The 15,312-nt window shown below is 39.6% G+C and overlaps 1 protein-coding gene across 1 annotated transcript; it reads right to left on the reverse strand.

Annotated features, from left to right (window-relative positions):
* Positions 1–801: 801 nt before the first annotated feature.
* On the reverse strand, positions 802–7,584 carry LOC138644845 (gamma-crystallin 1-like). Its single transcript, XM_069733733.1, has 3 exons — positions 7,536–7,584; positions 7,210–7,452; positions 802–1,308 (listed from the first exon to the last, which is right to left on the reverse strand). Exons 1-3 carry the CDS (start codon positions 7,536–7,538, stop codon positions 1,033–1,035), a joined length of 522 nt encoding a protein of 173 aa, XP_069589834.1. The 5' UTR covers positions 7,539–7,584; the 3' UTR covers positions 802–1,032.
* Positions 7,585–15,312: the final 7,728 nt, after the last annotated feature.

Consider the following 15,312-nt stretch of genomic DNA (forward strand, 5'->3'; position numbering starts at 1 on the left):
ACATAATCCTATCCCCACACATTAAATTGTACCTGGTAGAAGTCAAGGAAAGATCTTTGAAAATGACGAAAATGACTATACATTTAATTGTGTTTACAGAGAAATTTTAACTTAATTTATGTTTCGTTATGAAATTTGTTTAGATGCTGGAATGAATAAAAAACACACGTCTTACTGAATCCAGTTTGTTTTTTATTTTACACTGTGAATAAAATGTATTATTAGTATTATTCAGATTTTTAATGATTATTATTGTTATTGAGATACTGATTTGGCTTTTATCCTAAGTCATATTGCACGAATCGTTAAAGAGTTGATTGTGACTTGTAGGATCGCTACTTCCAACAGGTGGCGCTATAGAAGTTAAGTCCTCTTTTTCTCAGAAGAGGCAATTTGCATATCGTTAATAACTTCATTTTAAGTTAATTTACCATCTGCGTAAGCGCTATTGAATGTTGTCATTATTTACTTTAGTTTAATCACCAGCAGCATTAATTAGATAGCAATGAGCGTGCCGAGCGTTAGCTGGCTGGAAACAGCTAGTTAGCTTCTAATGTTCATGTAGGATATGCAGGGTTAATTTGATACAGCCAAAGGTAAACATAAGATGATTGGGGAAGATCAGGAAACAGGAACCGAAAAGGCAAGAATAAAATGAGCATATTTATTTTAGCTACATTGCTGTTTATATGCAGCTTTTTATCTATATCGGTAACCCCTTCCAGGGCTTTTGTTATACACCTTCTTAAGACATATAAGTAAGAGTTTACTAAAGGGAGGATAGTAATCCAGACAGGCCTATTAATTTTATCATGACTCCTTTTTTGCTTTAATAAAGAAAAATATTTTAGTACATTGTCTGTAAACAGTTAATCAACCCCATCAGATTTAAGGAAGAGAAACAAATTACATTTTAGGTGTAATCCTGATCACAGTTAATGGTTCAGTTATTTGTACTGTATGTACTCCATCAACAAGCTTACGTTATTGATTGAAGATCAATTTTATTTGGTTCTATAAACCTCAATTGTTTCAATAAAATTCTGGTACCCTTCTAAATGAACCAACCCTTGGAGTTAATGCCCCCCAGTCAGTACATCTCTTATATTCCTCTGGCTTTAAGTAAAATTGTCGTCCACGAAAATTTTCTTTTTCATAGAAAATCCAGTTTCCTTCAATTATATTGCAAGAGAAGATGTCACAGAAGCTGAATTCTGATAATGTATTTGGACAATCTTGAGTAAATTCTATCATTTGACCATTTAAATTCTCCTTTGAATAAATTCTGATCTTGAAGTTTTCTCGATACTATAATATGAAAAAAACAAAGTATTTCATTATAAATATAGTTTGTAATTCATTTTTATTTCAATAAATAAGAAGTATTTCAATATTTTACAAGTACAAGTACAAAATTAACAATGTTTTGCCTTTTCAAAACATTTGTCAAATAAAGTTCTTAGTATTGAAATCTGTATAGTAATTCGCTCTTGTTTTTTCACTTTTTGGTAAATGATAAAAGTAAATTATTATCTCTTCTATTTTTGAAACCATTCTTACTTTGCAGAATTTCTTCACACATGCCTAAATCTTGAGGATAAATTCATACAAATACACACTATACACACGCAACTACTACTATGAACAGTAGATGTATGTAGCTGGGTCTCACTGGTTGCTGTCAGTTCTGAGCTTATTGCACTGCTGGACATCTGATTTGGAAGAGAAGTAAGCATGATTTATTTTTGTTATGGTACCCTAAGCTTACTTGGCTGACCACTGTGTCTACAATCTTCAACATTGCCTATTTCTTAGTGTTTTTCAAAAGTGCTTGAAAATTCCATCTTGACACCCCAGCCTGAGATGAAATTTTTGACTGGGAGAGTCCTTGCTGATACAGTATAACAAAAACATCACGCATTGCCCATAGTAGTCATGCAAAAGTCAACTGCCGACCAGTGCGCCATGGAAGGTGAGAAGAATTTTTTTTTTGGTGGCAGAACTTTGAACATCATTACAGGAGGGGGTATTTTATTACTGGATAATGATTAGGAACATTATTACTGGATGAGTAATAGGGTGAGGGACATCATATCAGGAAGGGGTCCAGGATGGGTGAGATTATACTAGGAAGGGGCTCAGGATGTGGTGCATTATACAAGTTAAGGGCCCAAGATGGGGAACATACAGGGTCCACATTCGAGAGTACACTCGGATGATAGACATTATACCAGGAAGGGGCCAAGGTAAGAATATTATTACTGCAAAAGGCCCATAATGGGGTACATTAAAGCAGGAAGGGAACAAGGATGGGGACATTATACCAAGAAAGGGTGCAGAATGTTGGACATTATTGCTGGAAGGGGCTCAGAATAGGGAACATTCTTACTGGAAGGGACACAGAATGTTGGACATTATTATTGCAAAAGGCCCAGAATGGAGGACGTTATTACTAGAAGGGGCACTAGAGAGGTGACAATATTTTCTGAAGGGGCTGAGGATGGAGAACATCATACCAAGAGGGGCCCAGGATGCTTGACATTAGTACAGGATGGGCAGATTATTACATTATAGAATTTACAAAGCTACAAGGGTTCAAACATAATATCTAACCAACATGCAAGTGGTAGCCCACTTCCAAATTTTGCACCGGGACTCATTGGACTCTAATTACTCCACTGACTATACACCTGACTCAAATCCTGCAAAATCCCTAACTTTGTGCAAGTGTACCTAGAACTGATATTGTTTTTAAGATAAAGAATGGTCACAATAAATATTGATTTGATTTAGATTTCTCATTTGTGTACTCATTTTGCATTTTGTTAATTGATAGAAGTAAGCCAGGATCCGTGCATGTGTGTGTGTGTGTGTGTGTGTGTGTATATATATACAGTACAGACCAAAAGTTTGGACACACCTTCTCATTTAAAGATTGTTCTGTATTTTCATGACTGTATTCACACTGAAGGCATCAAAACTATGAATTAACACGTGGAATTATATACTTAACAAAAAAGTCTGAAACAACTGAAAATATGTCTTATATTCTAGGTTCTTCAAAGTAGCCACCTTTTGCTTTGATGACTGCTTTGCACACTCTTGGCATTCTCTTGATGAGCTTCAAGAGGTAGTCACCGGGAATGGTTTTCACTTCACAGGTGTGCCCTGTCAGGTTTAATAAGTGGGATTTCTTGCCTTATAAATAGGGTTGGGACCATCAGTTATGTTGAGCAGAAGTCTGGTGGATACACAGCTGATAGTCCTACTGATTAGACTGTTAGAATTTGCATTATGGCAAGAAAAAAGCAGCTAAATAAAGAAAAACGAGAGGCCATCATTACTTTAACCCCTTCATGACCCAGCCTATTTTGACCTTAATGACCTGGCCATTTTTTGCAATTTTGACCAGTGTCCCTTTATGAGGTAACAACTCAGGAACGCTTCAACGGATCCTGGCAATTCTGAAATTGTTTCTTCGTGACATATTGGTCTTCATGTTAGTGGTAAATTTAGGTCGATAACTTTTGCGTTTATTTGTGAAAAAAAAAACGGAAATTTGGCAAAAATTTAGAAAATTTCGCAATTTTAACATTTTGAATTTTTATTCTGTTAAACCAAAGAGTTATGTAGCACAAAAAATTAATAAATAACATTTCCAACATGTCTACTTTACATCAGCACAATTTTGGAAACAAATTTTTTTTTTGCTAGTAAGTTATAAGGGTTAAAATTTGAACCAGCGATTTCTCATTTTTACAACACAATTTACAAAACCTTTTTTTTTAGGGACCACTTCACATTTAAAGTCAGCTTGAGAGGTCTATATGGCGGAAAAAACCCAAAAGTGACACCATTCTAAAAACTGCACTCCTCAAGGTGCTCAAAACCACATTCAAGAACTTTATTAACCCTTCAGGTGTTTCACAGCAGCAGAAGCAACATGGAAGGAAGAAATGAACATTTAACTTTTTAGCCACAAAAATGATATTTTAGCAACAATTTTTTATTTTCCCAAGGGTAAAAGGAGAAAGTGGACCCCGATAGTTGTTGTCCAATTAGCCATGAGTAGGCTGATATCCTATATGTGGTGGGGAACCACTGTTTGGGCACACGGCAAGGCTTGGAAGAGAAGGAGCGCCATTTGACTTTTTGAATTAAAAATTAGCTCCGATCGTTAGTGGGCACCATATCGCGTTTGGAGAGCCCCTGTGCGCCTAAAGATTGGAGCTCCTCCACAAGTGACCCATTTTGGAATATAGACCCCCCAAGGAATGTATCTAGATGCATAGAGAGCAATTTAAACCCCCAGGTGCTTCACAAATTGATCCATAAAAATGAAAAAGTACTTTAAAAAAAAAAATTTAGCCTCAATTATTTCATTTTCACATGGGCAACAGGATAAAATGAATCCTAAAATTTGTTGGGCAACTTCTCCTGAGTGCATCAATACCTCAGATGTGGGGGTAAACTACTGTTTGGGCACATGGCAAGACTCAGAAGGAAAGAAGCGCCATTTGATTTTTGTAATGAAAAATTAGCTCCAATCGTTAGCGGACACCATGTCGCATTTGGAGAGCTCCTGTGTGCTTAAACATTGAACCTCCCCCACATGCGACCCCATTTTGGAAACTAGACCTTCCACAAAAATTATCTAGATGTGTGGTGAGCACTTTTTACCCCCAAGTGTTTCACAGAAGTTTATAACGCAGAGCCATGGAAATAAAAAATATTTTTTTTCCTCAAAAATGATTTTTTGGTCCGCAATTTTTTATTTTCTCAAGGGCAACAGGAGAAATTGGACCCCAAAAGTTGTTGACCAGTTTGTCCTGAGTAAGCTGGCATCCCATATGTGGGGGTAAACCACTATTTGGGCACGCTTCGGGGCTAGGAAGGGAAGTAGTGACGTTTTGAAATGCAGACTTTGATGGAATGGTCTGCGGGCATCACGTTGCGTTTGCAGAGCCCCTGATGTGCCTAAACAGTAGAAACCCCCAACAAGTGATCCCATTTTAGAAACTAGACCTCCCTAGGAACTTATCTAGATGTGTCGTGAGCACTTTGAACCCCCAAGTGCTTCACAAAAGTTTATAACGCAGAGCCGTGAAAATAAAAAATCATTTTTTCCCACAAAAAAATTTTAGCCCCCAGTTTTTTATTTTCTCAAGGGTAACAGGAGAAATTAGACCCCCAAATTTGTTGTGAAATTTTTCTGAGTACGTTGGTACCCCATATGTTTGGGTAAACCACTGTTTGGGCACACGTCGAGGCTCGGAAGGGAGGGAGCACATTTGACTTTTTGAACGCAAGGTTGGCTGGAATCAATGGTGGCGCCATGTCGCGTTTGGAGACCCCTGATGTGCCTAAACAATGGAAACCCCTCAATTATAACTCAAACACTAACCCCAACACACCCCTAACCCTAATCCCAGCCCTAACCATAACCCTAACCACAAGCCTAAGCCTAACCCCAACACACCGCTAACCCTAATCTTATCCCTAATTCCAAACCCAACCCTAATCCCAACCCTAACTCTAATTCCAACCCTAACCCTAAGGCTATGTGTCCATGTTGCAGATTCGTGTGCGGATTTTTCAGCACCGTTTTTGAAAAATCCGCAGGTAAAACGCACTGCGTTTTACCTGTGGAGTTACAGCAGATTTCCTGCATTCTTTGTTCGGATTTCACCTGCAGTTTTACACCTGCGGATTCCTATTGAAGAACAGGTGTAAAACGCTGCGGAATCCGCACAAAGAATTGACATGCTGAGGAAAATACAACGCTGCGTTTCCGTGTGGTATTTTCTGCACCATGGGCACAGCGGATTTGGTTTTCCATAGGTTTACATGGTACTGCACACCGCATGGAAAACTGCTGCGAATCCGCATCCAAATCCGCACCGTGTGCACATACCCTAATTCCAACCCTAATTCTAATCATAATCTTAACCCTAGTTCTAACCCTAATTCTAACCCTAACCCTAGTTCTAACCCTAACCCTAGTTCTAACCGTAATTCTAACCCTAACCCTAGTTCTAACCCTAGTTCTAACCCTAACCCTAACCCTAGCCCTAACCCTAGTTCTAACCCTAGTTCTAACCCTAGTTCTAACCCTATCCCTAGCCCTAACCCTAGTTCTAATCCTAGCCCTAACCCTAACCCTAGCCCTAACCCTAACCCTTAACCTAGTTCTAACTCTAACCCTAGTGGAAAAATAAAAATAAAAATATTATCTTTATTTTATGATGTTCTCTAACTATGTGGGTGCTAAGGGGGGGGGGGCATTTACAATTTTTTTTATTTTGATCACTGTGGTAGAACCTGTCACAGTTATCAAAATGAATGAACGAATCTGCCGGCCGGTAGATTCGGCAGGCACACTGCGTACGCGCCCACCATTTTGGAAGATGGCAGCGCCCATCCTAGATGCCGGACGAACACCGGGAGGGACCCCGGGACTCCGGAGGTACTGGGAGTGGGATCGGACAGCGGGGTGTGGGGGGTGGGGAGGATGCGGAGGACAGGATGGAGTGGTAGGAAACACTGACAGTGGCTGCAGATTGCCGCTGTCAGTCGGTGGGCGGGGGTCAGATCGGGGTCTCCAGCCATGGCCGATGATATTGCAGCATCGGCCATGGCTGGATTGTAATATTTCACTAAGCTTCATTGGTGAAATATTACAAATTGCTCTGATTGGCTGTTTCACTTTTAACAGTCAATCAGAGCGATTGTAGCCACGTGGGGGCAAAGCCACTCCCCCTGGGCTGAAGTACCACTCCCCTTGTCCCTGCAGATCGGGTGAAATTGGAGTTAACCCTTGTTAAGTATATAATTCCAAATGTGTTAATTCATAGTTTTGATGCCTTCAGTGTGAATGTACAATTTTCATAGTCATGAAAATACATTAAAATCTTTAAATGAGAAGGTGTGTCCAAACTTTTGGTCTGTACTTTATATATAAAATATATGCGGTTTACCATAGTGCACTACACTACTCTTTACTTTAATATCTATCCATATCCATTTTTGTAAGTGCTTAAAAAGCGGAAATAAGTTTTTAAATTAAAGATGCATAACTTTAGGAATATTTCTCAGACTAAGTATTTTAACATATATTTTACTGATAATAGACCCCTCCTTTCATATTTCTTGTCAAAAATGATTTGCTGTTTTAATTCTTTGTTTTCTTAAGGCATTAAATTAAACTACCTGAATGATTAAACGGCAGGAGCAGACAGTGTCGTTGTATCCAAAAAATTGCTGAAAATCAGGATATTCTCCTTTTTGTAGAAAGTATTGATGACCTTGGTAGTTGGGGTGTTCATAGAGAATCCAATTTCCACTCTTAACACGAACCGAATTGCAATGATTGATGTACGAATGCAAATCAGAACAGTCTGACATGCATTTATAGGAGTAACCCTGAAAATTCTTGTCTTCATAAAAGATGATCTGTTATGCAACAAAAAACATGCAATTACTTTACAATATGTAGTCAGTCACATACTGTATATTCTAGTCGGTGAATAACTTACCATTGCAGCTTCCCAGTAGTTGGTGGGTTCAGCTGATTCTACAAAGCTACGGAATAATAGACCTCATAGCTTTTATATACGCTCACAGTGCTGACTAAACAAATACTGTGGTATATTCAGAAAAGTGAAAACAAGTTGGCACCGTGTAATACAGACAGATAGACAGACAAATTCTGGATTGTGCAATTATTGGTTAGGAATTCAAACTAGATACTCTATCAAAATGAGAGATTGCATTAGCATAAAAATGGAGCAAAACTGCAAAAATGTAAAGTCTACAATTATCTAAAATGAAGAGATAACAGGTTATATTGAACTTTGTTATAGATGCTATTGTATGACAAAGATTTGTGTATGAAGGAGACTATTGCACAAACATGAATACACAGAGCAAGGCATAACAGCGCTGTGTTCTCTAGAATACTACCTGTGACGCACAGAAAAGATGAGACAAGCTTAGCGAGTTAAATGTGTGGTTTAATTCTTAGGCCGGTTTCACATTTGCGGTTGTGTCCGCAGCGATTCTTCCACAATTATCCGCATGCGTTGTGTATTCCTATATTTAACATTAGGGACGCATGTGTCTGCGATCGGTTGCATTTTGCCGCATTTGACGACGCATGCGTCGTTTCATCGTCTGCGGGTTGGCGCGGAAAATGCAACATGTAGTAATTTTAGAGGCGTCAATTATCCGCCTTGAAACGTATGCGGTTGTTAGCCCAAGGAATGTGGCAAAAAAACGCATTACTGTCTATGGGAACACATGTGTACACATGTCTTTGCGTACGCATGCGTTTGATGTGCTTGCGTAGTTCGGACTGCACATGTCCAGGAACTTATTTAGACATGCCCATTAAAGACACACCCTCCTGGAAATACCAAACGCATGCACATAAAAAGCGCAAACACGTGTAAAAACGCATGCAAACGCTGCGTTTTTTTTACCATCATGTGTAAGCTGATGCGGATAAAAAACGCTGCGTTATCAGACGTTTGCATGCTTTTTTGCATGTGCTTGCGGTTGCTGACGATACCCTGTGGGCTTAACCACAAATATGAAACTAGCCTAAGTGCAAAGATGAGGGGTTTGGGTTATTAGAGTTTGCCTTTTTATTGGAATAAAAATTGCACGTTGCATTTAGTAACATAGTTAGTAAGTAAGGCCGAAAAAAGTCATTTGTCCATCCAGTTCAGCCTATATTCCATCATAATAAATACCCAGATCTACGTCCTTCTACAGAACCTAATAATTGTATGATACAATATTGTTCTGCTCCAGGAAGACATCCAGGCCTCTCTTGAACCCCTCGACTGAGTTCGCCATCACCACCTCCTCAGGCAAGCAATTCCAGATTCTCACTGCCCTAACAGTAAAGAATCCTCTTCTATGTTGGTGGAAAAACCTTCTCTCCTCCAGACGCAAAGAATGCCCCCTTGTGCCCGTCACCTTCCTTGGTATAAACAGATCCTCAGCGAGATATTTGTATTGTCCCCTTATATACTTATACATGGTTATTAGATCGCCCCTCAGTCGTCTTTTTTCTAGACTAAATAATCCTAATTTCGCTAATCTATCTGGGTATTGTAGTTCTCCCATCCCCTTTATTAATTTTGTTGCCCTCCTTTGTACTCTCTCTAGCTCCATTATATCCTTCCTGAGCACCGGTGCCCAAAACTGGACACAGTACTCCATGTGCGGTCTAACTAGGGATTTGTACAGAGGCAGTATAATGCTCTCATCATGTGTATCCAGACCTCTTTTAATGCACCCCATGATCCTGTTTGCCTTGGCAGCTGCTGCCTGGCACTGGCTGCTCCAGGTAAGTTTATCATTAACTAGGATCCCCAAGTCCTTCTCCCTGTCAGATTTACCCAGTGGTTTCCCGTTCAGTGTGTAATGGTGATATTGATTCCCTCTTCCCATGTGTATAACCTTACATTTATCATTGTTAAACCTCATCTGCCACCTTTCAGCCCAAGTTTCCAACTTATCCAGATCCATCTGTAGCAGAATACTATCTTCTCTTGTATTAACTGCTTTACATAGTTTTGTATCATCTGCAAATATCGATATTTTACTGTGTAAACCTTCTACCAGATCATTAATGAATATGTTGAAGAGAACAGGTCCCAATACTGACCCCTGCGGTACCCCACTGGTCACAGCGACCCAGTTAGAGACTATACCATTTATAACCACCCTCTGCTTTCTATCACTAAGCCAGTTACTAACCCATTTACACACATTTTCCCCCAGACCAAGCATTCTCATTTTGTGTACCAACCTCTTGTGCGGCACGGTATCAAACGCTTTGGAAAAATCGAGATATACCACGTCCAATGACTCACCGTGGTCCAGTCTATAGCTTACCTCTTCATAAAAACTGATTAGATTGGTTTGACAGGAGCGATTTCTCATAAACCCATGCTGATATGGAGTTAAACAGTTATTCTCATTGAGATAATCCAGAATAACATCCCTCAGAAACCCTTCAAATATTTTACCAACAATAGAGGTTAGACTTACTGGCCTATAATTTCCAGGTTCACTTTTAGAGCCCTTTTTGAATATTGGCACCACATTTGCTATGCGCCAGTCCTGCGGAACAGACCCTGTCGCTATAGAGTCACTAAAAATAAGAAATAATGGTTTATCTATTACATTACTTAGTTCTCTTAGTACTCGTGGGTGTATGCCATCCGGACCCGGAGATTTATCTATTTTAATCTTATTTAGCCGGTTTCGCACCTCTTCTTGGGTTAGATTGGTGACCCTTAATATAGGGTTTTCATTGTTTCTTGGGATTTCACCTAGCATTTCATTTTCCACCGTGAATACCGTGGAGAAGAAGGTGTTTAATATGTTAGCTTTTTCCTCGTCATCTACAACCATTCTTTCCTCATTATTTTTTAAGGGGCCTACATTTTCAGTTTTTATTCTTTTACTATTGATATAGTTGAAGAACAGTTTGGGATTAGTTTTACTCTCCTTAGCAATGTGCTTCTCTGTTTCCTTTTTGGCAGCTTTAATTTGTTTTTTTGAAGTGCAAAAAGAATTATGTTGAACTGTATGTTAACAAATTACAAAAGTCTATCAACCATAATGGGGACACTGGAGGAACAAATAAAAAGAGTTAGTTTTGCTGAAACATGGCTGGGCCTCATATGATAGTGTTGTAGTAAATATTCATTATCTTTTCATTTTATGTTCTTTGAAAAGACAGTGCAAATAGGAAAGGAGATAGAGTATGTGTTTATTTTAGAAGTGAGGGAAGGAATGTTTCTCCTTGTAGAGAGTGACAAGCTAGTACAAGTGGACTTAATGAGCCATGCAATGCTCTGCTGGGATTTTAACGGGAACCTGTCAGCAGGATTGTGCACAGTCACCTGATTTGAGATAATGATAAGCTCATGCTTCGTGGTGGCCTGTGGGGGTCTTCATGTGGTGCTCTGATTAAGTATTCGCTAGTATGGCTGCTAACAGGTCATTGATCCCTCAGTGACTTGCCCCCTAGTTAACATAATGAATATTATATGTGCAAACGAAAAAAAATCTTCTGCAGGCAGGTACCTGCCGTGGCACCTGCGCTGCAGCACAATTGCATGTGTACTATGTTTATAGTTAATGTGGTTGAGGATATCTTGATATTAAAAAAAAAAAATCTATTTGAAAATGGCGCATGCGCAGAAGCAGCTATCGGTGTATATAGACGATTGTGAGCATATTTCAACCTTGTGGATAAAGTGATAAGTGAATGGATTCTTAATTATTTGGTTTAGCTAACAATTCCCTCCAAAATTGGGTTCTAACTAATTTGATTTTTAGTACTTGATTATGCTAGTTTTGAGGGCCAAGGGGATAAAAAATATGAACTCACTCACCTCACCTATACTTGCCTCTCTTTGGTAGTCTGAGTGTCTTGCCAGCAGCCGATCCTCCAGTTGCCGATCTTTTCCACTTAAGCCTCCTACTTCTTCTGGGCCAAACAGTGGGCATCGCTGCTGACTGGGGGCAAGACAGACATCTTAAACATCAATGCACACACACCTGAAAGAATTCCTGGAAAAAGAAGGCTACCATAGCAGAAATAGGAGAATAGGAGAAACCATCAGATTAGGGCCACAGCAGGACAGATATACTAAAGACCTAAGAAGTGGGAAAGAGTTTTTATTTTAATTATATGACATTTATTTGTGAAAAAAATGACCTTAAATCAGGGAGTGATGCCACGTAAAGCAGTTAATAAATAATATTTCCCACATGTCTACATCACTACAATTCTTGAAACATAATTTTTTTTTGTTAGGAACTTATAAGGGTTAAAAGTTCATAAGCGATTTCTCATTTTTTCAACAAAATTAACAAAACAGTTTTTTTAGGTATCACATTACATTTGAAGTGACTTTGAGGGGCCTATATGACAGAAAATAGCCGAAAGTGACACCATTTTAAAAACTGCACCCGTCAAGGTGCTCAAAACCACATTCCACAAGTTTATTAACCATTCAGGTGCTTCACAAAAATTTTAATTCAGACCCAATTTTTTTTTTTTTGCAAGGGTAACAGGAAAAAATGGACCCCAAAATTTCTTGTGCAATTTCTTCTAAGCATGCTGATACCCCATTTGTGGGGGAAAAACACTGTTGGGTGCATAGAGTGCTTGAAAGGATTTGATTTTTTTTATGTACAATTTGCTGAAATATATTGCGAACACCATGTTGCATTTGAAGAGCCTCTGATGTGCTTAAGCAGTAGAACTGACCACAAATTACACCACTTTGGAAACTAGACCTCTCAGGGAACTTATCTAGATGTGTAGTGAGCACCTTGAATGCCCAGGTGCTTCACAGAAGTTTATAATGCTGAGCCGTGAAAATAAAAAATTCATTTTTCTATTAAGAATGTTAATTTAGCATTAAATTTAGCCTTTTCAGAGGGGTAAGAGGAGAAATGGACCCTTAAATTTGTTGTACAATTTCTCCTAAATACGTTTATACCCCATATGTGTTAGAAAACTACTGTTTGGGCACACAGCTGGCCTCAGAAGGAGTGAGGTTTGGGAATGCAGACTTCGATAGAATGGTCTGCGGGTCTCGTGTCACATTTGGAGAGCCACTAATATGCCTAAACAGTAGGTGCTTCACAGAAGTTTATAACCTAGAGCCATGAAAATAAAAAAATCTAATATTTCCCACAAAAATGTTTTCTAGCCTCAGATTTTGCATTTTCACAAGTGTAACAGGAGAATTTGCGGGATACAATTTGTTGTGCAAATTCTTCTGAGTAGGCCAATGCCCCATATCTGGTTGAAAACCACTTTTGAGACACAGTGCAAAGGTCAGAAGGAAAGAAGTGCCATATTGGAGTTCAGATTTTTCAGCACTGGTTTGAGGGTGTCATGTCACCTTGAGAGAGCCCCTGAGGTGCCAGAACAACAGAACCCCCATAAGTGACGCCATTTTACAAACTACACTACTCAATAAATTCATCTATCATCATCGATCATATTGACACCACAGTAGTGATGGGCAAGCACTAAAATGCTCGGGTCGAGCAAATTGGAATACTCGGGTACTCGACCCGAGCAACGAGCCCAATGTAAGTCTTTGGGAAACCTGAGTATTTTTACCGCGATCCCCCCGTAGGTCCTTTTAAGGACTAAAACCAGGGCCGGCTCCAGGTTTTCATGGGCCCCGGGCGAAAGAGTCTCAGTGGGCCCCTTTAACACATACCACAAGTCATAATGCACAGTGAAAGCAGAGAAATATAGGTATAGTACAATGCCAAAGATTTTACGTCTTACATTATATGAGTAATATCTATTGTAAATTCTTCAATAGGTCAGAAACCGGATAGTATAGTCCTCCATACAGTATTATGGGCATCACATAATGCTCCATGCAGCATAATGTGCCCCATATATTGTTCCTTACAGTATTATGAGCACCACATAGTGCTCCATACAGAATAAAGTGCCCCATATAATGCTCCATACAGTATTATGGGCACCATATAATGCTCCATACATAATAATGAGCCCCACATATTGCTCCATACAGAATAATGAGCAGCATATATTGCTCCATACAGAATAATGGACCCTATGCAATGCTCCATACAGTATAATGAGCCACATATATTGCTCCGTAAAGTATTATGGGCACCATATATTCCTTCATTCAGAATAATAGGCCCCATATAATGCTCCATACAGAATAATGAGCCCCATATATTTATCCATACAGAATAACAGACCTCATATAGTGCTCATACAGTATAATGAGCCACATATATTGCTCTACACAGAATAATGAGACCAATATATTGCTCCATACAGTATATAATAGGCCCCATATATTGCTCCATACAGTATAATGAGCCCCATGTATTACGCCGTACTGTATAATGGGCTCCATATATTGCTCCATACATAATGGGTCCCATATAATGTTCCATACAGTATATGATGGGCTCCATATAATGCTCCAGTATATGGTGGGCCTCATATATTTCTCCATATATAGCGGGCCCCATATAATGCACCATACAGTATATGATGGGCCCCATATAATGCTCCATATAGGATAGTTCCCATATAATGCTCCATATAAAATGGGCTCCATATATAATGCTCCGGTGTATGATGTGCCCATATCATGCTCCATATATCATTGGCCCCATATATGAAGCTCCAGAGTATGATGGGCCCATATATGATGCTCCAGTGTATAATGGGCTCCATATATGATGCTCCAGTGTATAATGAGCCCCATACATGATGGGCCCTATATATGATGCTCCAGTTTATGATGGTCCCCATATATAATGCTCCAAACATAAAAAAATTAAATACTCACCTCTCCTTGCTGGCTGCTGCTCTGCTCCGGACTCCTCAGCATCATCGTCTTCCAGGTATCTGAACTGTGACTGTTCAGGCAGAGGGCGCACAGACGTGATGTCATCAGCCCTCTAACCTGAACATCACGGTCATCAAAAGCCGCAGCGGAGGAGCTGGGAGACGTAAGTATCACAAGTGCCGGGACCCTGATCAAGCGGAGGGGCCCACTCGTGGGTGTCTGCACTAGTACAGACACGGGGCCTCCATACTGCGCAGGTGTCCCCAACGGTGAGTGGGCCCCTCCACCTGCTCAGGGCCCTGGCACTTGCCCGGGTACGCCGGGTGCTGACGCCGGCCCTGACTAAAACCATCCGAAAATGATGGAAACACTGCTCAAATGACAAGGGAACATCATAGGGATTGCCCCTGGAAGCATTTCTGACTCCTAGGTCACAGCTGCAAGCAATGTTTTTAGAGTTTCACGCCATTTTTACAGGTGCACCCAAAAACATACAAAAACGAAACCAAAATTAATTTTGCTGGGAAATATGTAAAGGTAGAATCTTTCCAGGGTAATGACTTGCATATAAGGCAAAATAATTAACACCAGACCAAATTGTTCCTCCACCACTTGGGCTATGTTTACATGCAGCGTTTTTAATGTGTTTTTAAACTTTAACATTGCTTTCAACCAATACAAATGCATTCACTGGGAAATGTCATTGTAACATTTACCAACCCTAGCTGGCCATGTGGTGTGTGACACATAAGGAGGCACATCTTATTTCATTTATGAAGAATGGACTCTTAAAGTCACAAAACTATTTTTAGAGGGGCATCAAGCGACATTAATATTCTTAAGGAGCCATTATTAAACAGTGGGTCTCCTATGAAGTTATTGGCTATGCAATGAGTGGCTGGGCTGCCAAGAATTACAA

The sequence above is a fragment of the Ranitomeya imitator genome, chromosome 7, assembly GCF_032444005.1.
Source record: "Ranitomeya imitator isolate aRanImi1 chromosome 7, aRanImi1.pri, whole genome shotgun sequence".
NCBI lineage: Eukaryota > Metazoa > Chordata > Amphibia > Anura > Dendrobatidae > Ranitomeya > Ranitomeya imitator.

Excerpts from the sequence above, each read along its gene's own strand:
- LOC138644845 (XM_069733733.1), bottom strand. Across the intron at positions 1,309-7,209 it reads CCTGCCGTTTAATCATTCAG|TATCGAGAAAACTTCAAGAT; the intron begins GTAGTTTAATTT and ends TTCATATTATAG.